This window comes from Cydia strobilella, chromosome 14, assembly GCF_947568885.1.
Source record: "Cydia strobilella chromosome 14, ilCydStro3.1, whole genome shotgun sequence".
NCBI classification, from domain to species: Eukaryota; Metazoa; Arthropoda; class Insecta; order Lepidoptera; family Tortricidae; genus Cydia; species Cydia strobilella.
Window position 1 is genome coordinate 11,591,525 of NC_086054.1, and position 27,299 is coordinate 11,618,823.

At 50.8% G+C, this 27,299-nt stretch overlaps 1 protein-coding gene across 1 annotated transcript in view; it reads right to left on the minus strand.

Annotated features, from left to right (window-relative positions):
- Nucleotides 1-828: 828 nt before the first annotated feature.
- The window catches only part of LOC134747214 (E3 ubiquitin-protein ligase UBR1), a 49,103-nt gene continuing 22,632 nt past the window's right edge, over nt 829-27,299 (minus strand). The window contains exons 10-29 of the mRNA XM_063681812.1: nt 26,853-27,103; nt 26,247-26,425; nt 25,630-25,827; nt 24,900-25,086; nt 24,173-24,358; nt 23,707-23,855; nt 22,931-23,096; nt 22,409-22,523; nt 21,602-21,813; nt 20,250-20,416; nt 19,433-19,608; nt 18,972-19,063; nt 18,464-18,591; nt 18,044-18,154; nt 14,501-14,676; nt 9,474-9,717; nt 8,278-8,463; nt 6,925-7,941; nt 6,555-6,734; nt 829-3,056 (exon numbers count right to left, since the gene is read on the minus strand). Of these exons, the coding sequence (XP_063537882.1) occupies nt 2,910-3,056; nt 6,555-6,734; nt 6,925-7,941; nt 8,278-8,463; nt 9,474-9,717; nt 14,501-14,676; nt 18,044-18,154; nt 18,464-18,591; nt 18,972-19,063; nt 19,433-19,608; nt 20,250-20,416; nt 21,602-21,813; nt 22,409-22,523; nt 22,931-23,096; nt 23,707-23,855; nt 24,173-24,358; nt 24,900-25,086; nt 25,630-25,827; nt 26,247-26,425; nt 26,853-27,103 (4,267 nt within the window). The 3' untranslated portion in view covers nt 829-2,909. The remainder of the gene's footprint in view (nt 3,057-6,554; nt 6,735-6,924; nt 7,942-8,277; nt 8,464-9,473; nt 9,718-14,500; nt 14,677-18,043; nt 18,155-18,463; nt 18,592-18,971; nt 19,064-19,432; nt 19,609-20,249; nt 20,417-21,601; nt 21,814-22,408; nt 22,524-22,930; nt 23,097-23,706; nt 23,856-24,172; nt 24,359-24,899; nt 25,087-25,629; nt 25,828-26,246; nt 26,426-26,852; nt 27,104-27,299) is intronic.

Here is a 27,299-nt window from a genome sequence, read left to right on the forward strand (position 1 = left end):
AGGTTAGGTATAGTATACCTAATATATTCAACAAAGATAACTTGAGTTTGTTGTATTTTATTAGATTAGACTGGGTCAGGTCATTGAGATGGAAGGTATTTGATTGCTCCTAGCGATAGTTTCTTTTTGTGAAACGGTTAATCCCCTGCCATAGACAAGCAGGGCGTTAACTTACTTGTTGTATTTGCTCAAATAAATCTTTGTCTATAATATTAAATATGGTCCGCGAGACATATGTCTAAATATTTGTGTTGTAGTTGTTTATCCTTGACCTTGCCAAAGCTTTTGACAGTTTCCACTCCCATCCTTCTGCACAAAATTGAAAAACTAGGTATTATAGGCACTCGGCTTAAGCTATTTGCAGACTATCTACGTAAACGAACGTACCCAGTGCCTAAAAATAGACAACGTCACCAGCTCAGACATGAAAAGCACCCCTTATGGGGTTCCCCAAGGAAGTTGCTTATCCAGCACACTATAAATAACTTTTGCAATCTATAATTTGTCAAAGGACCGTCTCATTTCAAACATAGACAGAAAGAATCATACTATTCATGTCTTACAATAGTACTAGCACCCAAAAGAAAAGGATGAGTATAGTTTTTTGTTCTTATTTACTGACAATTTTGTTTGGCCAACTATAGATGCAAAATTATAGCCGGTCAAACAACTTTGTCAGTACAAAAAAGGCGCGAAATTTAAATTTTCTATTGAACGATAACCCTTCATGCCTACATTTTTTTCTAACGGAAATGGCTTGAACTATATGCATAAAGGCTCGACAGGGTGGCCAACTGAAATTAAACTTGTAGGATAAAAAAAAAAGTATTCATAGAGGCAATATATTTTTAATTTAAACATTATCTTGTAACCTGTCCAATTCACAATCTTCCGTCTGAGTTGAAAGGGGTCATTAATTAATTACGTAAGTTTCGATAGACAAAATCGTATTTATGTAATTAATGAACGGCCACTATTAAGAGTATTACATAAAAAAACATCTTAAACGGACTGCTATGTAATAAATAGCTAATAAACAATCAACGCGCACTTTATAAAACTATATGTTAAGTGATGTGTTTTACTGAGTCCAGTAATATAAGCACCTATGTTACAATATAATATAAGTAAAAGAAAATGAGCAGCCGACTTACTGCCGTTACTGCTAAGGTGAAACAACACCAAAGAACACTTTGATTTAAAGTTTTATAGCGGACAGGTATGTTATTTATTTTATTACATACAACAAAAATCTATACTATAAACTAACATAATATTAGAAAAACAACACTCATTAAAGAAAAAAAGTTACTTAAAACATTGCACAAACACAGAGTTATATTCAAAAATAACCTCATTGCACGACTTTTAAATGAGAAACCGATTTATATTGAGTTTTACCACAGCCTTATCGTTAGCTCCTGCCTATATAGTCCGGGAGCCATCATCAATGCCTAACCGGGTTATCTCACTTTTTTAAATTAATACAATCACACCCTATTTTGGAGTTAAGGTACAAACTACAAATATGGTAAAATATATCACAGACATAATTAATCATTTGTTTATAGCCTAAAATGTCTGTGATATATTATATCATCGGTCATAAGAGCTTATAATTATTGTTTTTTCCGAAAGTTCCCTTAAGTAGATCAGAGGCTATGTTAAATAGTCTTTTAAGTTCGAAATAAGAAACCTTTCGCAAAAATCAATGTATTTTCCATTAGTTACCTAACATTTTCTATTTATAAGTTAGATTTTAGTAATAATATCAATAACTTTTCAACGTATCGACACAACTTTGACAAACTCGTACCTAAGCGATGGAATCTAACTGAACATACGATGTCGTATAAGTTGCCAGTTAGCGAATTCTTCTCAAAGCCAATATCGGGATCAAAAAATATTAGTTGAACCAGTACTTGGCATTTGAAATGTACTAACTACTAAGTTCTTGTTCTTGCATTACTGTGAACAATATGTGAATATCTATCTATTCAAGTGAATATAATCTAATTCTCTCGGCTACGTAAATCTTTTTCGAAATATCTACCTACTTTTTTTATAAATTAGCAGCTTGATGTTTTTGTTAAATTGTGAAACGGGACTTACAGTAGGTAACCGGACCTAGGAGGTAACTTAAACAAAGTCCCGTTTTACAATTTAATAATGTGTAGAAATCGTGAAAGTTTAAATTTAAATCAGTGTTTTGATGTTTTTATATTGGCGAAATGCCATGGCATTTGCTTTGAATTTCTGTTCTGCAAAAAAAGTTTAAATACTTTGTAACAGTGGTTCTTTAATGGCAAGATGGTAGTAATGATCTAGTACGTAAGCGACAGCTTAGATTTGAAATGGTCGTTGAAATATACGTTGGTATTTGTACAGCTGTTACGCTTCATAGGTACAGACATACCACAATATTGTTATGAGACGATATTGATCTCGCTCTGTCATGTCGAGTGATCCAGCAATATATGTCTCTGATTTTAAATGTTCCGGGTTACCTTATATGTAACACCGTGTGAAAGTAATTTTACAAGCATTAATTTGTGCTATTGCAATAGTTGTTCCTCTAGTAAACATTTTTAGTTTAATACCCCAGTAGATCGCATCGCACCAGCTGGTAACGACTCAGGGCTGACATTATGCCATTGCGTGGCCTTTTATAAGAGGATCAGTTGAGTAATGAAGTAGGTAATCACGCTGGAGTCTTTTGAAGACATTATTTTCATTCTACAGTCGCGTTTCCTTCTACCGCGGCTTAGCCAGAGCATTCGGAGCGTTTCGTATAGCCTTTGATAAAGTATATCAAAAACTTGAGATATATGAAGTAACCAATCATACTGGTCTTTTGACCTCTACAGTGCGACCAGTTGTCCCTGTGTTCGCACGCGCCTGTTCCGCGCTCACATGTTCTGCCACTGCGTGGTGACGAGCATGTTCGTGTCGAGCGCTCGTGCGATGCGCTCGTGTAAACCGTGGCTTAGCCAGAGCATGCGGAGGGTTTCGTAGCGCGTCGGGCATAGATGGAGGGGGTTGCCGCGGCGGAGGCCCTGGAAAAGGAAAATCAATTTATAGTTTGTCAAAGGACTGTCTCATTTCAAACATAGAGAGAATCATACTATCTTCGTCTTACACAAGTACAAGGACCCAAAAGAAGGTAGTTTTGTTCTTATTTACTGACGATTTGGTTTGACCAACTATATATTCCAAGTTTTTCTTTAACAGTTTTATATTAGTGCGAGACCTTCCTTGATGAATTTGAAGCACAAAAGTCTGCTCGTTCCAGTGTTGGCCGACCGATACTTGCAATTAACCTTTAATCAGTACAAATTGAACCGTAAACCGTAACGGACGGTTACAGTCGATTAGACCTGTTTGAACTTGTATACGTATGTTACGACTGATTTAAGTTGAAATAAAAAAGGGCAGCAAAAGTAAAACTTTATAAAACTCGTGACCATTCAATTTACAAATATACATGTAAAGATTCTATTTTTGACATCTAAAAACCCGATATAAGTAGAAGTGTTTTGGTTTGTGGTGCGTTCCCTCACATCAATTTAACTACAATTATAAATTTTTATAACGTCGCGCGCATCCAGTCGGTGGCCTTACGCACTCATTGTTTGATTATTCCACTGTAAATGTATAGATGGTTAAACTGCGTATGTATAGTAGTAGTGCCCACCTGGTCGGTCTCGCCGTAGTTGTCGAGGTAGGGCGCGGGCAGCATGGCGCCGCGTGCGGGCGCGGCCAGCAGCAGCAGCTCGCAGTCGCGCACGCGCAGGAACATGTATGGTTAAACTGCGTATGTATAGTAGTAGTGCCCACCTGGTCGGTCTCGCCGTAGTTGTCGAGGTAGGGCGCGGGCAGCATGGCGCCGCGTGCGGGCGCGGCCAGCAGCAGCAGCTCGCAGTCGCGCACGCGCAGGAACATGTATGGTTAAACTGCGTATGTATAGTAGTAGTGCCCACCTGGTCGGTCTCGCCGTAGTTGTCGAGGTAGGGCGCGGGCAGCATGGCGCCGCGTGCGGGCGCGGCCAGCAGCAGCAGCTCGCAGTCGCGCACGCGCAGGAACATGTATGGTTAAACTGCGTATGTATAGTAGTAGTGCCCACCTGGTCGGTCTCGCCGTAGTTGTCGAGGTAGGGCGCGGGCAGCATGGCGCCGCGTGCGGGCGCGGCCAGCAGCAGCAGCTCGCAGTCGCGCACGCGCAGGAACATGTATGGTTAAACTGCGTATGTATAGTAGTAGTGCCCACCTGGTCGGTCTCGCCGTAGTTGTCGAGGTAGGGCGCGGGCAGCATGGCGCCGCGTGCGGGCGCGGCCAGCAGCAGCAGCTCGCAGTCGCGCACGCGCAGGAACATGTATGGTTAAACTGCGTATGTATAGTAGTAGTGCCCACCTGGTCGGTCTCGCCGTAGTTGTCGAGGTAGGGCGCGGGCAGCATGGCGCCGCGTGCGGGCGCGGCCAGCAGCAGCAGCTCGCAGTCGCGCACGCGCAGGAACATGTATGGTTAAACTGCGTATGTATAGTAGTAGTGCCCACCTGGTCGGTCTCGCCGTAGTTGTCGAGGTAGGGCGCGGGCAGCATGGCGCCGCGTGCGGGCGCGGCCAGCAGCAGCAGCTCGCAGTCGCGCACGCGCAGGAACATGTATGGTTAAACTGCGTATGTATAGTAGTAGTGCCCACCTGGTCGGTCTCGCCGTAGTTGTCGAGGTAGGGCGCGGGCAGCATGGCGCCGCGTGCGGGCGCGGCCAGCAGCAGCAGCTCGCAGTCGCGCACGCGCAGGAACATGTATGGTTAAACTGCGTATGTATAGTAGTAGTGCCCACCTGGTCGGTCTCGCCGTAGTTGTCGAGGTAGGGCGCGGGCAGCATGGCGCCGCGTGCGGGCGCGGCCAGCAGCAGCAGCTCGCAGTCGCGCACGCGCAGGAACATGTATGGTTAAACTGCGTATGTATAGTAGTAGTGCCCACCTGGTCGGTCTCGCCGTAGTTGTCGAGGTAGGGCGCGGGCAGCATGGCGCCGCGTGCGGGCGCGGCCAGCAGCAGCAGCTCGCAGTCGCGCACGCGCAGGAACATGTATGGTTAAACTGCGTATGTATAGTAGTAGTGCCCACCTGGTCGGTCTCGCCGTAGTTGTCGAGGTAGGGCGCGGGCAGCATGGCGCCGCGTGCGGGCGCGGCCAGCAGCAGCAGCTCGCAGTCGCGCACGCGCAGGAACATGTATGGTTAAACTGCGTATGTATAGTAGTAGTGCCCACCTGGTCGGTCTCGCCGTAGTTGTCGAGGTAGGGCGCGGGCAGCATGGCGCCGCGTGCGGGCGCGGCCAGCAGCAGCAGCTCGCAGTCGCGCACGCGCAGGAACATGTATGGTTAAACTGCGTATGTATAGTAGTAGTGCCCACCTGGTCGGTCTCGCCGTAGTTGTCGAGGTAGGGCGCGGGCAGCATGGCGCCGCGTGCGGGCGCGGCCAGCAGCAGCAGCTCGCAGTCGCGCACGCGCAGGAACATGTATGGTTAAACTGCGTATGTATAGTAGTAGTGCCCACCTGGTCGGTCTCGCCGTAGTTGTCGAGGTAGGGCGCGGGCAGCATGGCGCCGCGTGCGGGCGCGGCCAGCAGCAGCAGCTCGCAGTCGCGCACGCGCAGGAACATGTATGGTTAAACTGCGTATGTATAGTAGTAGTGCCCACCTGGTCGGTCTCGCCGTAGTTGTCGAGGTAGGGCGCGGGCAGCATGGCGCCGCGTGCGGGCGCGGCCAGCAGCAGCAGCTCGCAGTCGCGCACGCGCAGGAACATGTATGGTTAAACTGCGTATGTATAGTAGTAGTGCCCACCTGGTCGGTCTCGCCGTAGTTGTCGAGGTAGGGCGCGGGCAGCATGGCGCCGCGTGCGGGCGCGGCCAGCAGCAGCAGCTCGCAGTCGCGCACGCGCAGGAACATGTATGGTTAAACTGCGTATGTATAGTAGTAGTGCCCACCTGGTCGGTCTCGCCGTAGTTGTCGAGGTAGGGCGCGGGCAGCATGGCGCCGCGTGCGGGCGCGGCCAGCAGCAGCAGCTCGCAGTCGCGCACGCGCAGGAACATGTATGGTTAAACTGCGTATGTATAGTAGTAGTGCCCACCTGGTCGGTCTCGCCGTAGTTGTCGAGGTAGGGCGCGGGCAGCATGGCGCCGCGTGCGGGCGCGGCCAGCAGCAGCAGCTCGCAGTCGCGCACGCGCAGGAACATGTATGGTTAAACTGCGTATGTATAGTAGTAGTGCCCACCTGGTCGGTCTCGCCGTAGTTGTCGAGGTAGGGCGCGGGCAGCATGGCGCCGCGTGCGGGCGCGGCCAGCAGCAGCAGCTCGCAGTCGCGCACGCGCAGGAACATGTATGGTTAAACTGCGTATGTATAGTAGTAGTGCCCACCTGGTCGGTCTCGCCGTAGTTGTCGAGGTAGGGCGCGGGCAGCATGGCGCCGCGTGCGGGCGCGGCCAGCAGCAGCAGCTCGCAGTCGCGCACGCGCAGGAACATGTATGGTTAAACTGCGTATGTATAGTAGTAGTGCCCACCTGGTCGGTCTCGCCGTAGTTGTCGAGGTAGGGCGCGGGCAGCATGGCGCCGCGTGCGGGCGCGGCCAGCAGCAGCAGCTCGCAGTCGCGCACGCGCAGGAACACTCCGGCGCCGGCGCCGCACGACATGGCGTGGGCGACCACCGCGCCTACTAGCTCGGACCCGCCGCTTCGACCGCTCTGAAAAAAAAAAAAACAAGTTCTAGACACTAAAAACTCATGTGTGTCTTATGTAGCCAGGGGCTGCCACTTTTTTTAGGGTTCCGTACCCAAAGGGTAAAAACGGGACCCTATTACTAAGAAGATTAAGAAGAAGAAAATTAACACTAGGTATACTTAAAGTTTTTAGATACGATAGACAAAAACTCACCTTTTTAATCTCAGTCTGACAGCAATAACTCTGCGAGCACAATATCTGCCCGCACACCAAACACATAGTCGGGTACTTGCTATCATCCCTCTCTGAATTCGGACAAGAGAACTCGGAAACCACATTCATCAACTCCGAGAAGTCATCAGGCAACGGCACTAACTTCGGAGGCTCATTCGTTTCTACTACCGTCTTTATGTCAACTTCCCCAGCGAACCACTCGGTGGAAAGCGCTGACCACTCTTCCGACTTCCTCCTAGACATCGGAGTGTCTATTAACTCTCTAAACGTACTTGGCAAATTTAGATAACCGCACATAACGTCCCAAGTATCACCACCGACCACCGTTAGCTCTGTAGGCGGGCTGATATCGCTTAGGAAGTGATAGAATAGACAGGAAGCCCTTAAGAACGTGTAGCATTGATTCTTTATCTTCTCCCATACGTCATTAGCATTTAAATCTTCAATATCTAAGTTCCCTCGTCTTAGGGTCTTCATGAATGTGAGCAAGTTTTCTAAATCAGGTTTTATAGGTTTGTAGTCTTCGTGTCCTTCCATAGGTTCGTGGCTAACGCAGTTCGAGACGTCTAGTACGATCATAGCTCGTGTGATTAGAGCTCTGAATACTTGTATAGTGAATTGTCTGGCTAGGTGGTTGGGTCGCGCCGGGCCGGCAGTTTTACTGAACAGCGAGGGGGCTGTTAAGACTAAAGCTACTAAAGATTCGAAGGGGTGGTGAGTTAGTGGTGAAGTGCGTTCGAGTGTGTTTAGATTTTCTAGGGCGTGGTGTGCTAGTTGTTTAGGTGAGGGCCAGACGGACGGGATGACAGCGGCTAGTCGTATTAAAGCTTGAAGGGCGTCGCGATGCCTGGAGGGTAGGTCGCCAAGGAGCGGCCGTTTCTCGGCCTGAAGTACCGCGTTTGTACTAAGGATTGTGTATGATGTGGCCTTGTATAAAGCTTCTACGGATGACAGCGGATTTGAGCCCTCAATGTCGCCGCATACGACTGGCAATATCTGCGAAGGGAAATGCATATAAGTTTATACATAATCAAAATAAAAACTGCACGATTGACTCAAAATATCCCTTTGTAAAGCTAAGTCCTGCTCAATACGACCTTTTTGAAAATAATGTGTTTCGCTTTTAATCCCACTCGCAAACTGGGTCAGCAAGTAGACAGCCGCTTTATCGATCGACTTACTAAATTGTTGCTGTCCCGTCCATGATGCCTGTCAACTATGCGAGCGAGACAGCAATGTAATTATGCGCGTGTAATAAAGATAGCAACAGGCGGATCAGTGGAAATTCCTTGCGGTAAGCGTTCTTTCTTTAACATACAAATGAAGCCTCACGTTAACAAACTCCGTGATGAGCCTCTTCATATCGTCCGTGTACGCGGGGATCACGCCCTCGAAGTGCACCATGAACTCCTGAGGCAGCAGATCCTGGGATTGGGTCAACATGTAGACTGGCGCATCGTCGGTGGACTCTCCGTCTTCCATGTCGGATGACTGCGCTCCCACGCTACGCGCTCGCGCCTACAAAATATGTCAATGAGGAAACCATATCCCTGAGAAAGCTGTATTTCATTACGAATGAGGGCTAACGCGTATGAATTCGCCGCTAGGGGCGCTAGTGTAGATGGTGGTCTTCGCAAAGTTCGAAATGTCAAATGTCACTTCAATGACTGACAGCTGTTCTTTAGTCTTTTGGACCACCATCAACAGAGGCGCCAACTGGTGAGCAAAAAAACGATAGCCCTAATTGGTAAAATGTGAAAACCATATCCCTGAGAAAACTGTATTTCATTACTTATTGGTTAAAATTTGAAAACCATATCCCTGAGAAAGCTGTATTTCATTACTCATTGGTCAAAATATAAAAATCATATCGCTGAGAAAGCTGTATATCAGAGTTTTGAATGATTCACGGTTAGTTTCACTAGACTTATATTGACCGGGTATACAAAAGGTAATCATGGTCTATATCCCGGTCAATATAAGTCTAGTGAAGCTGTATATCATTACGAATTGGTCAAAATGTGAAAACCATTTACCCGAAAAAGCTGTAATCTCTACAGGCTTTAAAATAGGGTGCTGCTTTGTAATTATGTTATGACTTTAGTCTTAGTCTTTGTAAAATTACGTTGAATTTACTTAGTGCTTATCCGTCAATTAACGTAGGGGGCGCCACTACTACAATCTGAGGGTCTATCGCGAAACAAGAAAATCTAAATTCCGTTATCTAACATCTCTGTCACTCTTGCATATTCGAGCGATAAAGAGGCAGATAGCGAAATTTCGGATTCGCGTTTCCCGGTAGGTCCTCTGTAAACAAACCGCCTTGATGCATCAATGTCATATTTTATTATCTCTGAAAAGTTACGGGCTAGTGCTGCACTCTGGTGGCAGAACATTGCAGTAATACCCCCTATTGTGTTTGTTGGATGGTGGTAATGGTAATATTTCATAGGGGAATTAAAGTTTTTTGAATAAGGGAATTAATAGCTGTGACGTCAGTGAGAATCATTGTTTAAGCCATTTATTACCTGACACAGCATCTCCTCGCAAGACTCAGTGCATACATGCACAGCCTCAGAAAAAACTTGGTGTTTCAGTATCAGCGCGACAGAGTCCCTAAATACTTCTTCAGATAACGGTGGCGGCGCACCGGCCGGCAATGTCGGTGCGGGTAACAGGGGCAGGGAAGTATTGCATAGTCGCTCGCAGAGAGGACAGAGGTATTCCTTCTTTTCTGCATCGAAAGCCGCTGGTTGTCGCAGACGGTAGGGCCTGGAACAAGTAGATATCATTAGTGTGCGTACTAATAAAAATCTCGAACGTTTCAATCAGTGACTTCCACTTAAGGCTCACTATACAAAATTTTCCCATTTTACAAGCTTTTTATTAACTTGCAATGTACCTACGTAAGTAAGTATGTATGTAATATGTAACTATGTTTGTACGGGTCAAATCTTGGAATTTAAATTTGACCCACTTTCCGGTTTCCGATGATGCTGAAAATTTGCATACATTTGTAAGTCGGGTGACAATGCAATATTATGGTACCATCGAGCTGATCTGATGATGGAGACAGGAGGTGGTCATAGGAACTTTGTGATAAAACAATGCAACCTAATTGTGTTTGGGGTTTTTAGAATTGTCTCGATGAGTATTAGTTGCCTGTGAAAAGAAAAGTACTCAGCGATAAAAGCTTGTACCAAAAATGAAATTTTTGCCAAAACTTATTTAATTTGAACTTTGGTTTACTTATAGCAAAATGGGATGAATTTTGTTTGTGTGAGACAGCAATGAAACAAAAGAAATGCTGCTTTATTTGGTTTATGAAAGGTTCTAATTGGATTGAAACAGTGTATATTGTAATGCACATCGGGCCTTACGACGATAAAGTGATACATTATCAAGTCGGATTGTCAACTGAGATCTGTATGTTACCTCCTCGTCTCCCTCTCGAGCACGGCGCGCACGTAGTGCTTGGCGCAGGCGGCGTGCAGCGCGTGCCCGCACACGGACACATGCGCGCGCGGCTGTATGTTACCTCCTCGTCTCCCTCTCGAGCACGCCGCGCACGTAGTGCTTGGCGCAGGCGGCGTGCAGCGCGTGCCCGCACACGGACACGTGCGCGCGCGGCTGTATGTTACCTCCTCGTCTCCCTCTCGAGCACGCCGCGCACGTAGTGCTTGGCGCAGGCGGCGTGCAGCGCGTGCCCGCACACGGACACATGCGCGCGCGGCTGTATGTTACCTCCTCGTCTCCCTCTCGAGCACGCCGCGCACGTAGTGCTTGGCGCAGGCGGCGTGCAGCGCGTGCCCGCACACGGACACATGCGCGCGCGGCTGTATGTTACCTCCTCGTCTCCCTCTCGAGCACGCCGCGCACGTAGTGCTTGGCGCAGGCGGCGTGCAGCGCGTGCCCGCACACGGACACATGCGCGCGCGGCTGTATGTTACCTCCTCGTCTCCCTCTCGAGCACGCCGCGCACGTAGTGCTTGGCGCAGGCGGCGTGCAGCGCGTGCCCGCACACGGACACATGCGCGCGCGGCTGTATGTTACCTCCTCGTCTCCCTCTCGAGCACGCCGCGCACGTAGTGCTTGGCGCAGGCGGCGTGCAGCGCGTGCCCGCACACGGACACATGCGCGCGCGGCTGTATGTTACCTCCTCGTCTCCCTCTCGAGCACGCCGCGCACGTAGTGCTTGGCGCAGGCGGCGTGCAGCGCGTGCCCGCACACGGACACATGCGCGCGCGGCTGTATGTTACCTCCTCGTCTCCCTCTCGAGCACGCCGCGCACGTAGTGCTTGGCGCAGGCGGCGTGCAGCGCGTGCCCGCACACGGACACATGCGCGCGCGGCTGTATGTTACCTCCTCGTCTCCCTCTCGAGCACGCCGCGCACGTAGTGCTTGGCGCAGGCGGCGTGCAGCGCGTGCCCGCACACGGACACATGCGCGCGCGGCTGTATGTTACCTCCTCGTCTCCCTCTCGAGCACGCCGCGCACGTAGTGCTTGGCGCAGGCGGCGTGCAGCGCGTGCCCGCACACGGACACATGCGCGCGCGGCTGTATGTTACCTCCTCGTCTCCCTCTCGAGCACGCCGCGCACGTAGTGCTTGGCGCAGGCGGCGTGCAGCGCGTGCCCGCACACGGACACATGCGCGCGCGGCTGTATGTTACCTCCTCGTCTCCCTCTCGAGCACGCCGCGCACGTAGTGCTTGGCGCAGGCGGCGTGCAGCGCGTGCCCGCACACGGACACATGCGCGCGCGGCTGTATGTTACCTCCTCGTCTCCCTCTCGAGCACGCCGCGCACGTAGTGCTTGGCGCAGGCGGCGTGCAGCGCGTGCCCGCACACGGACACATGCGCGCGCGGCTGTATGTTACCTCCTCGTCTCCCTCTCGAGCACGCCGCGCACGTAGTGCTTGGCGCAGGCGGCGTGCAGCGCGTGCCCGCACACGGACACATGCGCGCGCGGCTGTATGTTACCTCCTCGTCTCCCTCTCGAGCACGCCGCGCACGTAGTGCTTGGCGCAGGCGGCGTGCAGCGCGTGCCCGCACACGGACACATGCGCGCGCGGCTGTATGTTACCTCCTCGTCTCCCTCTCGAGCACGCCGCGCACGTAGTGCTTGGCGCAGGCGGCGTGCAGCGCGTGCCCGCACACGGACACATGCGCGCGCGGCTGTATGTTACCTCCTCGTCTCCCTCTCGAGCACGCCGCGCACGTAGTGCTTGGCGCAGGCGGCGTGCAGCGCGTGCCCGCACACGGACACATGCGCGCGCGGCTGTATGTTACCTCCTCGTCTCCCTCTCGAGCACGCCGCGCACGTAGTGCTTGGCGCAGGCGGCGTGCAGCGCGTGCCCGCACACGGACACGTGCGCGCGCGGCTGTATGTTACCTCCTCGTCTCCCTCTCGAGCACGCCGCGCACGTAGTGCTTGGCGCAGGCGGCGTGCAGCGCGTGCCCGCACACGGACACGTGCGCGCGCGGCTGTATGTTACCTCCTCGTCTCCCTCTCGAGCACGCCGCGCACGTAGTGCTTGGCGCAGGCGGCGTGCAGCGCGTGCCCGCACACGGACACGTGCGCGCGCGGCTGTATGTTACCTCCTCGTCTCCCTCTCGAGCACGCCGCGCACGTAGTGCTTGGCGCAGGCGGCGTGCAGCGCGTGCCCGCACACGGACACGTGCGCGCGCGGCTGTATGTTACCTCCTCGTCTCCCTCTCGAGCACGCCGCGCACGTAGTGCTTGGCGCAGGCGGCGTGCAGCGCGTGCCCGCACACGGACACGTGCGCGCGCGGCTGTATGTTACCTCCTCGTCTCCCTCTCGAGCACGCCGCGCACGTAGTGCTTGGCGCAGGCGGCGTGCAGCGCGTGCCCGCACACGGACACGTGCGCGCGCGGCTGTATGTTACCTCCTCGTCTCCCTCTCGAGCACGCCGCGCACGTAGTGCTTGGCGCAGGCGGCGTGCAGCGCGTGCCCGCACACGGACACGTGCGCGCGCGGCTGTATGTTACCTCCTCGTCTCCCTCTCGAGCACGCCGCGCACGTAGTGCTTGGCGCAGGCGGCGTGCAGCGCGTGCCCGCACACGGACACGTGCGCGCGCGGCTGTATGTTACCTCCTCGTCTCCCTCTCGAGCACGCCGCGCACGTAGTGCTTGGCGCAGGCGGCGTGCAGCGCGTGCCCGCACACGGACACGTGCGCGCGCGGCTGTATGTTACCTCCTCGTCTCCCTCTCGAGCACGCCGCGCACGTAGTGCTTGGCGCAGGCGGCGTGCAGCGCGTGCCCGCACACGGACACGTGCGCGCGCGGCTGTATGTTACCTCCTCGTCTCCCTCTCGAGCACGCCGCGCACGTAGTGCTTGGCGCAGGCGGCGTGCAGCGCGTGCCCGCACACGGACACGTGCGCGCGCGGCTGTATGTTACCTCCTCGTCTCCCTCTCGAGCACGCCGCGCACGTAGTGCTTGGCGCAGGCGGCGTGCAGCGCGTGCCCGCACACGGACACGTGCGCGCGCGGCTGTATGTTACCTCCTCGTCTCCCTCTCGAGCACGCCGCGCACGTAGTGCTTGGCGCAGGCGGCGTGCAGCGCGTGCCCGCACACGGACACGTGCGCGCGCGGCTGTATGTTACCTCCTCGTCTCCCTCTCGAGCACGCCGCGCACGTAGTGCTTGGCGCAGGCGGCGTGCAGCGCGTGCCCGCACACGGACACGTGCGCGCGCGGCTGTATGTTACCTCCTCGTCTCCCTCTCGAGCACGCCGCGCACGTAGTGCTTGGCGCAGGCGGCGTGCAGCGCGTGCCCGCACACGGACACGTGCGCGCGCGGCTGTATGTTACCTCCTCGTCTCCCTCTCGAGCACGCCGCGCACGTAGTGCTTGGCGCAGGCGGCGTGCAGCGCGTGCCCGCACACGGACACGTGCGCGCGCGGCTGTATGTTACCTCCTCGTCTCCCTCTCGAGCACGCCGCGCACGTAGTGCTTGGCGCAGGCGGCGTGCAGCGCGTGCCCGCACACGGACACGTGCGCGCGCGGCTGTATGTTACCTCCTCGTCTCCCTCTCGAGCACGCCGCGCACGTAGTGCTTGGCGCAGGCGGCGTGCAGCGCGTGCCCGCACACGGACACGTGCGCGCGCGGCTGTATGTTACCTCCTCGTCTCCCTCTCGAGCACGCCGCGCACGTAGTGCTTGGCGCAGGCGGCGTGCAGCGCGTGCCCGCACACGGACACGTGCGCGCGCGGCTGTATGTTACCTCCTCGTCTCCCTCTCGAGCACGCCGCGCACGTAGTGCTTGGCGCAGGCGGCGTGCAGCGCGTGCCCGCACACGGACACGTGCGCGCGCGGCTGTATGTTACCTCCTCGTCTCCCTCTCGAGCACGCCGCGCACGTAGTGCTTGGCGCAGGCGGCGTGCAGCGCGTGCCCGCACACGGACACGTGCGCGCGCGGCTGTATGTTACCTCCTCGTCTCCCTCTCGAGCACGCCGCGCACGTAGTGCTTGGCGCAGGCGGCGTGCAGCGCGTGCCCGCACACGGACACGTGCGCGCGCGGCTGTATGTTACCTCCTCGTCTCCCTCTCGAGCACGCCGCGCACGTAGTGCTTGGCGCAGGCGGCGTGCAGCGCGTGCCCGCACACGGACACGTGCGCGCGCGGCTGCGCGGCCGCCGCCGGCAGCACGGCCGAGCCGCACGAGAACGAGACCAGTACCAGCGGCTCTGCGGTCAGCTCCACGCGAGCCTGCGAACATGTTTCACTAAATTATATACATACTAAGCAAGTACGCATGTGCTCTAAAATAACTTTAGACCAACTAATATTTTAGACCTGTGCATATGTAATTAAGTAATTTATATGAACAAATTCGTACGCCTACCGGCAAAACATAGTGATCGCAATATGCTTTATTTTTTTAGACCAATATTATGTACCTATGTTAAACGAATAAATGTGCCATTTTTAACCAAAGGGGTACTTATTGTCGCTTGTCAGTTAAGCGCTATTGCCATATAGCTTCAATTAGAAATCAACAAGTGTTAATCAATTTAAAAATAGACTAGACAAACTATGCTAACTGTGCTAAGTGAACTATGATTTAGACGTACCAGCATCAGCTGCCTGTCTAAAATGAAATAATAATAATAATAATAATAATAATAATAACCTTATCGTCAAGCGACAATGTGGTACCTTTTGGTTGAAAATGTCACAAATGCATTCTGATTCTGAAAAACTTCCGCCGAATGACGGTTTGTATCACTGAAAATCAATAAATCAACATTTAAAATTTCAAATTATTTGAAAACTTAAAACCTATTACAACCTATTCAAAGCCAGAACAAATAAACTATTCTTCAACTTGTGGACTTTATCCCAGGCCTCGTCATCTCTTCCTATCAAGAGAGACTAGTGTCAAGATTAGCATCAATAGCTGGTCACTAAAATTTTTGTAATAAAAAAATGGTCGCTATTTTGAAATTTTGACGTACCTATTTGGCCGATTGCGTTTGATAACATATTTGTACAGCGGTTATCACACTGGATACAATTCGCACGTCGCTCCGATGTTTTAGCGAAACAACGTTATGAACGTATTATAGCAACATCTCGCTCGCACATCGTAGAAACGTGCGAAAAACATCCGTGGTATCTGCTTATCGTACCTCCTCCTGGCACATGATGCAGACGCGCGGGGCCTCACTGACGCCGCCGCCCCACACGCCGAGCGCCGCCCCGCAGTATAACGGACTAAGTTACCTCCTCCTGGCACATGATGCAGACGCGCGGGGCCTCGCTGACGCCGCCGCCCCACACGCCGAGCGCCGCCCCGCAGTATAACGGACTAAGTTACCTCCTCCTGGCACATGATGCAGACGCGCGGGGCCTCACTGACGCCGCCCCCCCACACGCCGAGCGCCGCCCCGCAGTATAACGGACTAAGTTACCTCCTCCTGGCACATGATGCAGACGCGCGGGGCCTCGCTGACGCCGCCGCCCCACACGCCGAGCGCCGCCCCGCAGTATAACGGACTAAGTTACCTCCTCCTGGCACATGATGCAGACGCGCGGGGCCTCGCTGACGCCGCCCCCCCACACGCCGAGCGCCGCCCCGCAGTATAACGGACTAAGTTACCTCCTCCTGGCACATGATGCAGACGCGCGGGGCCTCGCTGACGCCGCCCCCCCACACGCCGAGCGCCGCCCCGCAGTATAACGGACTAAGTTACCTCCTCCTGGCACATGATGCAGACGCGCGGGGCCTCGCTGACGCCGCCCCCCCACACGCCGAGCGCCGCCCCGCAGTATAACGGACTAAGTTACCTCCTCCTGGCACATGATGCAGACGCGCGGGGCCTCGCTGACGCCGCCCCCCCACACGCCGAGCGCCGCGCCGCAGTATAACGGACTAAGTTACCTCCTCCTGGCACATGATGCAGACGCGCGGGGCCTTGCTGACGCCGCCCCCCCACACGCCGAGCGCCGCCCCGCAGTATAACGGACTAAGTTACCTCCTCCTGGCACATGATGCAGACGCGCGGGGCCTCGCTGACGCCGCCCCCCCACACGCCGAGCGCCGCGCCGCAGTATAACGGACTAAGTTACCTCCTCCTGGCACATGATGCAGACGCGCGGGGCCTCGCTGACGCCGCCCCCCCACACGCCGAGCGCCGCGCCGCAGTATAACGGACTAAGTTACCTCCTCCTGGCACATGATGCAGACGCGCGGGGCCTCGCTGACGCCGCCCCCCCACACGCCGAGCGCCGCCCCGCAGTATAACGGACTAAGTTACCTCCTCCTGGCACATGATGCAGACGCGCGGGGCCTCGCTGACGCCGCCCCCCCACACGCCGAGCGCCGCGCCGCAGTATAACGGACTAAGTTACCTCCTCCTGGCACATGATGCAGACGCGCGGGGCCTCGCTGACGCCGCCCCCCCACACGCCGAGCGCCGCGCCGCAGTATAACGGACTAAGTTACCTCCTCCTGGCACATGATGCAGACGCGCGGGGCCTCGCTGACGCCGCCCCCCCACACGCCGAGCGCCGCGCCGCAGTATAACGGACTAAGTTACCTCCTCCTGGCACATGATGCAGACGCGCGGGGCCTCGCTGACGCCGCCCCCCCACACGCCGAGCGCCGCGCCGCAGTATAACGGACTAAGTTACCTCCTCCTGGCACATGATGCAGACGCGCGGGGCCTCGCTGACGCCGCCCCCCCACACGCCGAGCGCCGCGCCGCAGTATAACGGACTAAGTTACCTCCTCCTGGCACATGATGCAGACGCGCGGGGCCTCGCTGACGCCGCCCCCCCACACGCCGAGCGCCGCGCCGCAGTATAACGGACTAAGTTACCTCCTCCTGGCACATGATGCAGACGCGCGGGGCCTCGCTGACGCCGCCCCCCCACACGCCGAGCGCCGCGCCGCAGTATAACGGACTAAGTTACCTCCTCCTGGCACATGATGCAGACGCGCGGGGCCTCGCTGACGCCGCCCCCCCACACGCCGAGCGCCGCGCCGCAGTATAACGGACTAAGTTACCTCCTCCTGGCACATGATGCAGACGCGCGGGGCCTCGCTGACGCCGCCGCCCCACACGCCGAGCGCCGCCCCGCAGTATAACGGACTAAGTTACCTCCTCCTGGCACATGATGCAGACGCGCGGGGCCTCACTGACGCCGCCCCCCCACACGCCGAGCGCCGCGCCGCAGTATAACGGACTAAGTTACCTCCTCCTGGCACATGATGCAGACGCGCGGGGCCTCGCTGACGCCGCCGCCCCACACGCCGAGCGCCGCCCCGCAGTATAACGGACTAAGTTACCTCCTCCTGGCACATGATGCAGACGCGCGGGGCCTCGCTGACGCCGCCGCCCCACACGCCGAGCGCCGCGCCGCAGTATAACGGACTAAGTTACCTCCTCCTGGCACATGATGCAGACGCGCGGGGCCTCGCTGACGCCGCCCCCCCACACGCCGAGCGCCGCGCCGCAGTATAACGGACTAAGTTACCTCCTCCTGGCACATGATGCAGACGCGCGGGGCCTCGCTGACGCCGCCCCCCCACACGCCGAGCGCCGCGCCGCAGTATAACGGACTAAGTTACCTCCTCCTGGCACATGATGCAGACGCGCGGGGCCTCGCTGACGCCGCCGCCCCACACGCCGAGCGCCGCGCCGCAGTATAACGGACGGATTTCCTGCTCCTCTGCTGTCACCTAAATCACAAGTAGTTGGTTAGTTGGCTGTTTCTATCGCTTTATTCTCGTGGTCATATTCTTGACCAGCCTTATAGATTTCCAAACCAATTCAGGTTATTTTTTAGAGGAACTGTACCTTCTCCCAAATAATCGAAAATGCCACCGAAATTTTCCGAATTTTCCGCCATAAACAAAAAAATGGGTCCAATTTACATTGCGTCACAAGTCATCTCACTCTTCGTTCTAAAAAAATTACAACTATTTCGAACTACGTACGGTCGTCCCTATTATTCATCACGGATAAATTGGTAAAGTTATGATTCTTACCTCAGTTGTGGTTTCTTCGAACAGAACAGCGTTGTTTGAAATGAAATTGTTCATTTGTGTCTTCATCTGAGCCATTACTTTGGCCCTTCGCTCCGCCGCTAACTTAGCACGCCGCGCCTTCTCCGCTTCTGCATGAAAAGTAAAAGTAAGTTTTCAAAGGGGCCCTCCACATTCAGTGCGTGAATAACCCGCGAAGCCGTGAACGCGAAGTGAAAAGTCGATTTCGCACTTTTTTCACGCTTTTGCGCGTTGTCCTTCGTATTTTTAATATGTATTTAACATCTTGTAACTTACCTATATTGAACAAATAAATCTTTGAATCTTTTTTCGTGCTTCGTCAAAAAGAGTGAGAGTGCGGAGTTTTGCGTAGACTCCGCGCCACGAAGTCGCTGCTGTGATAAATGTGTAGAGGGCGTAAAGTGTGACTGCTTCCTTAAGGTTCCGTTTAGACGTGCGAATATGACGCTAAATAACTAAATATACAATGTTATGTTAGCGCATTACTGACCGGCAGCGCCATCATTAGGCGGTTTTTCCTCCTGGTCGGTCTCCATTTGTTCTCCGTCGCCGACATGCTCGTCCGCTTGCCCAAGCAGCGTCCTTAAGAAATAAATAAAACATTACATAAAGCCGTAGGATATCCTGGTCACGGCACCAATATTAGTGTATGTGACAAACTATACTTAGAGGTCAAAATATTTTACAAACTTTTTGGAGATAATTAAATGATTTTACAAACTTTCTGGAGTTAATCAAATGGGAGGTTTCCAACGACATACCTAAATAAGGGAACACTCAGATGTTCTGTCATTATGTCATTTATTAGACACGAAACATTTTTTTGACGGCACTACTATTTGAATATGGTCGATGGTACAATTGAAGAGTAGTTTTTACTTGTCTCGTATCGCATGTCGCATTGTCAGTGGAGACTGGAGACTAATGAAGGCAGGTAATGAAGGTACGTACTTGCACTTGTGCAGCAGCCACTTGGCGAGCGGGCGGTGCGCGTCGACGCGCGGGCTGGCGAGCAGGCGCTGCAGCAGCACCAGCAGCCCGGTCCGCTGCGCGCTCTCGGCGAACGCGAGGAACTCGTAGTGCCCGCTCTCCTCGTCGCGGAGCGCGTAGCCCATCAGGTGTAGAGCCTGGAAGACTAGACCATTAAGGACATTTCCAAAAATAATGAAGGTACATCTAAATTCTAGGCTGGAGTGCGTGATACGTGTGGGGCCGGCGATAACACGGCGCACGAATACATCGCACTGGCGCCGCGCACGCTAAGGCAACGTGATTTTTAACATTTGGTGAGAAAGTTATTACTAATAAATATCCAAGCGGGTCTATGGACGGTCCGGTCTTTCTGAGCATCTTTTTCATTTCGTTCGACGATTTCGAACCGACGATTCAACTATAGACGGCGTGCATAAACTGTAGGGGGCAGCACAGGAGACGTCAGATTTTTGGCGCGAGGCGTAAATGTGTAGTTTATGCTTCCAAAGTAGCCCACAAGATGGCAGCACTCGCTTTGGCGTGAAGTGTCAATGTACATGTGATGTACATGTTTATGGTTCCGATTCAGGCCACAAGATGGCAGACCCTCCAACGCGCACGGTCCCTATAGCGCCGCAGTATACCTATGATGTGAATCTATCTGAAGTTTAATAAGTTGAGGAGAGATACGCGAATACATTTCTATAGGTGAGAAAATTACTATTACCTATTTTTATTTTATTAACATAGCTATTTAAATTTCGATAATTATTAATTTCGAATTACAGAAACTTACCTTGTGCACTTGTGTCTCCGAAAACGACCTCGCCCTGAGGTCCAGCGCCCGCTCTAATACTGTCCTCAGGACATACATGACGGCGTCGCACTGGAGCAGGCTCGCGAGCAGACGGAAGGGCGGCGTTAACTTGGGCAGAGGCGGCGGCGGGCAGCATTCGGGGAGACCTTTATAGAATATACTTATTTAGTTATATTCAATTTTATTGCACAAGAACAAATAAAAAGTACATCGTAGAAGAGACAGAATAGTAAAATACACTTCCAATGTGTTTGGGTTAGCGTTGGTTCATAACTATTCCAAATTTCAAATCGATAGCTTCAGTAGTTCTCGAGATATTTAGCAATGTGACAAACAGACATACGGACAGAGTCGCACCATAAGGGTTCCTTTTGTACCTTTTTGGTACGAAACCCTAAAAAGGGACAGATCATATAGCTACTTTACTCCTAGAAAGTTCTTCCCAGGTGTACCTAATAGAAGAATTTTTCATGTTCATCACACGAATGAGGTTTATGCAAAAGTCTGTAAACCTCACAAGGCTTTCACGATTTCTTATTACATATTAATTACCTAAAAGTTTACTTGACAACTTACGTAGTAAAGGCTAAACTCATGAGCACCCTTACTTCTAGTATTCTTTACTCATTAAATGTTCTTCGCTAGTGTAATAAAAGAAGAACGTATCATATTCGTAAGGCTTCATCTTGCTTGCCTTAGATAACCCCAATGGGCATAAACACTAAATAAATAAATAAACAACCAAATGTCTACACCTATGCAAGAAAGACATAAACGATAATTCATAAACGCCTTAAAAATCTAACAAGTCGTTGATAATCGTTTGTAAGTGAAAGAAAATTAAACAGAGGTTTGCTAAGTTTTATCAATAAGGGGGTAAATCTTACCAGCAGCCTTCCTTCTACTCCTCTGTACTCAAACTTACACAATAAACTATTTTTTTTTCATTCTGTTCCTCTTCACTCCTAGAAAGCTCTTCCCTAGTGTAGTGATAGAAGAACGTGTCGTATTCGTCGTACAGATGTGGTTTTACAGCTTGTAGACATCACGGTTAACTTCATAGACTTACACAACTACTTGTCAACCTAAAATCTACTTCACAACCTACATAATTAAGATCAAATCTTACCAGCAGCTTTCCTTCTACTCCTCTGTTCCTCTTCACTCCTAGAAAGCTCTTCCCTAGTGTAGTGATAGAAGAACGTGTCGTATTCGTCGTACAGATGTGGTTTTTCAGCTTGTAGACATCACGGTTAACTTCATAGACTTACACAACTACTTGTCAACCTAAAATCTACTTCACAACCTACATAATTAAGATCAAATCTTACCAGCAGCTTTCCTTCTACTCCTCTGTTCCTCTTCACTCCTAGAAAGCTCTTCCCTAGTGTAGTGATAGAAGAACGTGTCGTATTCGTCGTACAGATGTGGTTTCAACTTGTAGACTCCGCGATTGTTACCGCCCGTGGGCTTTATGAAGTCGGCCACCTCATGGATGACTGCTTCTAGGCCTGTTTCGTGTAGCTGGTCTTCGGGTAGCGATCTGAGTAAAAAACAAGTCACAATATCAATCATCATGTTCCTCACGTTATCCCGGCATATTTCAACGGCTTATGGCCTGGGGTCCACTTGACAACTAATCCCAAGAATTGACATAGGCACTAGTTTTTACGAAAGCGACTGACCTTCCAACCGATAGGGGAAACTAGGCCTTATTAGGATTAGTCCGGTTTCCTTACGATGTTTTCCTTCACCAAAAAGCAACTGGTAAATAACAAATGATATTTCGTACGTAAGTTCCGATAAACTCAATGTACGAGCCGGGGTTTGAACCGGCGACCTCCGGATTGAAAGTCGCACGCTCTTACCGCTAGACCACCAGCGCTCTCAAACAAGTTAAAATATACCGTAAATAATTTCGCGTCTCAATGTTACTGGGTCACTTAGTGTAATTTATTGAACGAGTTGTAAAATTTTTGAGAGTTGAGAATTTAAGTAACAGCGAGTGTCAAATTATTGCATTATACGGTAATGTCCTTAAAATTTCAGTACATTCTGTTTGTACACATCACCATGCCCACCATTATGTTTGTAATCACAAAAATATGATTTTTATATTATTTGTTTGTTTCACGTACCTGTTAAGTTCAGAGTGCGGCATGGGTTTGACACATAGCATCTGTATAATCTCTTTTTTTGTTCTGTCTTCATTGGTGACCTCTCCAACACCAGGTACATATCGGGATCCCACCACTGAGGACAAATATAATTAAAACTAAATTGTACACAAAGCAACATATTAGACAGACCGATAGTAGGACTTATCACATTGAAATAAGGTTTATGGTGAAGATACATGGTCGCAGTTGGTAGCTGCACTTGGGAAGAGCTCGAAACAGATCACGATAGGGGGAGGGGTACCATCGCGAAAGTTCGCGAAACCCACGACATGACTTGGTTTTAAGATCTAGCCCGACACGCGCAAAGAGGCACAATCCTCCAGAGGTGCCGTCGACACGATCCCCTACTTCAGCTGCCTCAAATGTGGTCGCAAATGCCGGTCTCGCATTGGTTTATAAAGAGATCGGACGTGCTTACATAATATGTCAAAATGTAGATTTGTAGAAGGCCTTAGGTTTATGTATACTGAAATAACTTACCAGTAATTAGTAGCCCTAGGAACTCCTCAAGCATGCTAATGGTGTGCCTCAGGGCGTCATCTTCGATCCCTCGTTGTTCGAAGTCCGATGCGGCCCAGTCGAGGAGATTGAATTTGTTCAGTACGTGGATTATAAACTCGTTGCTCTCTATGAGAGACGCTCCGATCTGTAAAAGAATATAATGTTTATCTGAAAAGTCAACTAAAAGTTTTATATTTAGGCCAATATATGGCAGACCCTATACTGCTCATGGCAGCGTAAGTGATGGCATGTGGGCGGAGGTCGAAGGGATCTTCAGGAGTCGGAGGGAAACCAGCGTATATCTCTTATGGCGTACACGAGTACATATTTCTTATACCTATTCAACCTATGAGTATTGATTACAGCGCCACCTATAGACTTTCTCGTGAACTACGTACGCTGGTGGGTGCGTAAAGTAGGTAAGCCATCGAGGATTCGATATAGAATAGAGGGTGTCCCATAGATGGCGCTGTTAACGCAAGTTAACGGGGCGTGAACTGTAAGAGACATCATCTGCACCAAAAATACTGTTTTCTTTTAATCAATAAAAAAGAGAAACCAAACGTAGAAAGGCAGATGGGAAGAGCTGACTAGACGTTCTCAGGGCTATCAGGGGTGCCAATGGTCTTACAAAAAAGTGGAGAAGAATAAGTCGTAAATCATTCTAGGATCATCAGATCCTTGAATCCAAAGGATGAGGATGCAACTGGTCTAACCACTAAGATAAGAGAGAGAGAGAGAGAGAGAGAGTGTACCTGCAGCATGACGACGTCTCTGTCCAACATCTCGGCGCGGCACTTGACGTTGTGGTAGAAGTACAGCTGGTTGAGCAACGCAAACCCGTTCCGCCGCCACATGCCGGCGTGGACTTGTGCGATCATGGCCATCGTCCGCAGCACGGGCTCTGCAATCAAACAATAAAAATTGACAATTACTTAAGGATCATTATAAAAAATGTAGCTAAAACAAAACAAGACTGCTTCAGAATCCGTGGCGTGTCGCGCGTCGTTTGGACAGAAGGCCCGTGAGTCTGTAAGCCGTGTCGCGTTTTCAATCCGCGCTAAAAACCAACTCGTTAAAAGTCGGCTGACGAATAGTGCGCCGCACCGAACATGTGATAGACAGCCGTTTTGCGGCGGGGTGGGAACTGGCTTGTCATTTTCATATTCGTTTATCTCGGGCTAAATAGGCTAGGATAGCCTATACATATCAGCAACTCACCAATAAGTTCCTCAGGAGGGGGCTTCGGTCGATCCTGGCGGTCGAACTCGGGACTGTGGTAGTTCAAGCCGTGCTTATGCAGAGACAGATGTAGACCGGAGAGGAACCGGGAAAGTGGCCGGTGGATGGAAACGGGCTCGGTAGATACGTCGTAGGGGATCACTGAGGCCGATTGGTTACCGAGTTCTGAAAAATTATGAGTCGTGTAACATATTTTATTCGACGATTTCGAACCTAATCTAGTTGCATTAAGGTTCACAATATTATAGGGCCTGTGCAAGTGGGAGGGACTGCTTATGTGTGTGTATGTCAAGTTTAAGTTTTCAATTTAGGCCACAGGGTAGCCTAGTACTTTACGCCCGATTCGTTAAATTTTCAAAAAAATCTAAATCGACTATTTCCGATACTAAAAGTTCGAAGTTTAGTAGCAAATTAGGGCATTTTTTTCTGTAGTGATGCACTGGACTAAAAAAAAAAGGTATAAATTTAATGTTTTTCCTACTCAGAATCACCAGCTCCTTTGTTCCTACTAGGAGGAATAAAGCGTCCCAAGTTTTATTTTTCCATTCCGTTACCATTTTTCAAACAATGCACGGCCGAGTACGGCGGTAACGAAATGGAAAGTACGTAAAATGTATGAAAATTTTCGGACATCAAAAAAAATGCCTATTAAGGATAATTTTTTGTATGGCTGCCATATAGGCTGGTTATATAAGGTTAATAATACCTTTGACCTGTCTCGGCTGGTAGGTAATAGTGTCAGCGTGGCGGCGCAACGCCATGCGGTACGCGGAGGCACACAGCGCGCGTTCTAACGCACACCATTCCAAGGAGAGAGTGATGCTGTGAGCTAGCTTCACGTGCAGGTTGAAGGCAGACTCCCATTCGGGTTCGTACTCCATGTGTTGACCCACCTGTGAACACACTTTCAATTAGATATGACAAATGGAAGGCCTGTGGTGGATGTAACATGCATCAATCTTATGAAGGCGTGTAATAGGTCCACAGTAAGGCTGGTTTTAGTGTCACGCGGACTGTCCGTGCGGATTGCTCCGCACCGGACCAATATGTATTAAGTTCAGGGAGCGTTTTAGAGTGGTCCGAGCGGACAGATTTCTCATACAATTTGGCGGTGCGGAGCGATCCGTACGGACGGTCCGCGTGACACTAAAACCAGACTAACAAACGGCACTTGGGAGTCTTATGCTAGCACATGCTGAGCTTGGTATCCACGGCCAACATGTATTGCTAAATTTGATTATCTATTAGATTAGACAATAAATTAGTATTTAAACTAGAATAATTTAACAGTATACTTAAACTAGAACTTATGTATTGTATTGATGTATTGATATTTTTTGTACTATCATGTTTTGGCAATAAAGTGATTTGAATTTGAATATATAGATACAACACCAACTTGTTGCCAACTTGAACTACGTTAGATAGTTTCTCACCTGTCTGACCACAGAGTCCATGCCCTGCATCATCACCAGCAGGTTCAGCATCAGAGACAATCCGTGTAGGAAGCCTTTCCTTAAGTCGTCATCAAAACTGGTCGGCAAAGAGCCGAGCAGGTACTTCACGTCGTAAAGGACGAACTGAGCCCGTTTGAACGCCATTGAGACGTGGTTGCGGTCGAACTCCAGGCGACCCTGGGGAAAAAAGGTTTAAGCGTAAGTACCACAGTTGTCAATTAGTAGTTTCCATGTCAAGTCACTTTACAGTTTCCACAAAGCTCAATATAATCTGAATCTTAAATGAATGAATATTAATGTAGGCGTAGTGTACCTGTACGGAGAGAGACAAGCACTCGCTCACGAACCTGTTCATGACTACGAACAACGAGTCATGCTTGGCGATTAGATGCTGGGCTAATGTAGGCGAAGTGTACAGTTGTACGGAGAGAGACAAGTTAGAGTGAGACAGTACCTTGTTATTGATCTGTCTTTTGCACTCGCTCACGAACGTGTTCGACTACGAACAACGCGTCATGCTTGGCGATTAGATGCTGGGCTAATGTAGGCGGAGTGTACAGTTGTACGGAGAGAGACAAGTTAGAGTGAGACAGTACCTTGCTATTGATCCGTCTGTTGCACTCGCTCACGAACGTGTTCATGACTACGAACAACGCGTCATGCTTAGCGATTAGATGCTGGGCTAATGTAGGCGGAGTGTACAGTTGTACGGAGAGAGACGAGACGGAGAACGAGTGATCGTGGTCGTCGCGGATGAAGTCCTTCAGGATCGAGCCTGGCACAGAAAATAATAACATTGGTGGCGTTTTTAAGCAAGGTACCACATTGTCGCTTGCCATAAGGACGCTCTGACAGGTTTTTCGTATAAAGATACAAGCAATTTTCGTCGTCATGGTAAGCGACAATGTGGTACCTTTTGATTGAAAACGTCACATTTAGTGTCATTTGTCGTATTGATAAAGATTGACACACTTCTTCTTATAATGGTGAAGGGAATCAGAAACTGTAAGACTGCATAGGTAAATTTGTATTACGAAACCGTGAGGCCAATTTTGGAGATAAGAAAATTATGGTAAAAGCAATTAATATTTAGGTAAGAAAAGGAACACATATAGGACCACCTTGGAGTTTGTCTGACTGTCAGCCACATGTGTTTTTTTTTTGTTTTCTAATACAGATCTAGCTGTCACTGTAGTACTTACCATAGTTCTTAGTGAATAATATAGCCATAGTCTTCTTAGTAGTGTAGTCCATGAGCGTCGTAGCGATGAGCAGCCTATGCCACGCAGTCCTGGCGGCCTTCCACATGCGACAGTCGTTCTGCATGACGCCCACGGCCACGCCGCCGCCGCCGCTGAGGGAGGCGGCGCCGAGGGCCGCGGCGTCGTCGCCGAGAGCTACGAGAGACACCGCGAGGCGGAGTGAAGGCTCTTGCGCTACGAAGTTTTGGAGCCTGGAGGAAATTTTTTTGGTGATATAAATGGGATTTAGAGTTTTATTGATTTGTTAGTTCAATTATTGATTTGGGATACATCGAATGTTTAATTCGATTAGATATATGACTCTCGTAAATCTTAACAATAAAATATATTTCTTGTATAATCTATGATAAGTTTGATGTTTAAACGTTGTAATTTCTAAAAAGTATA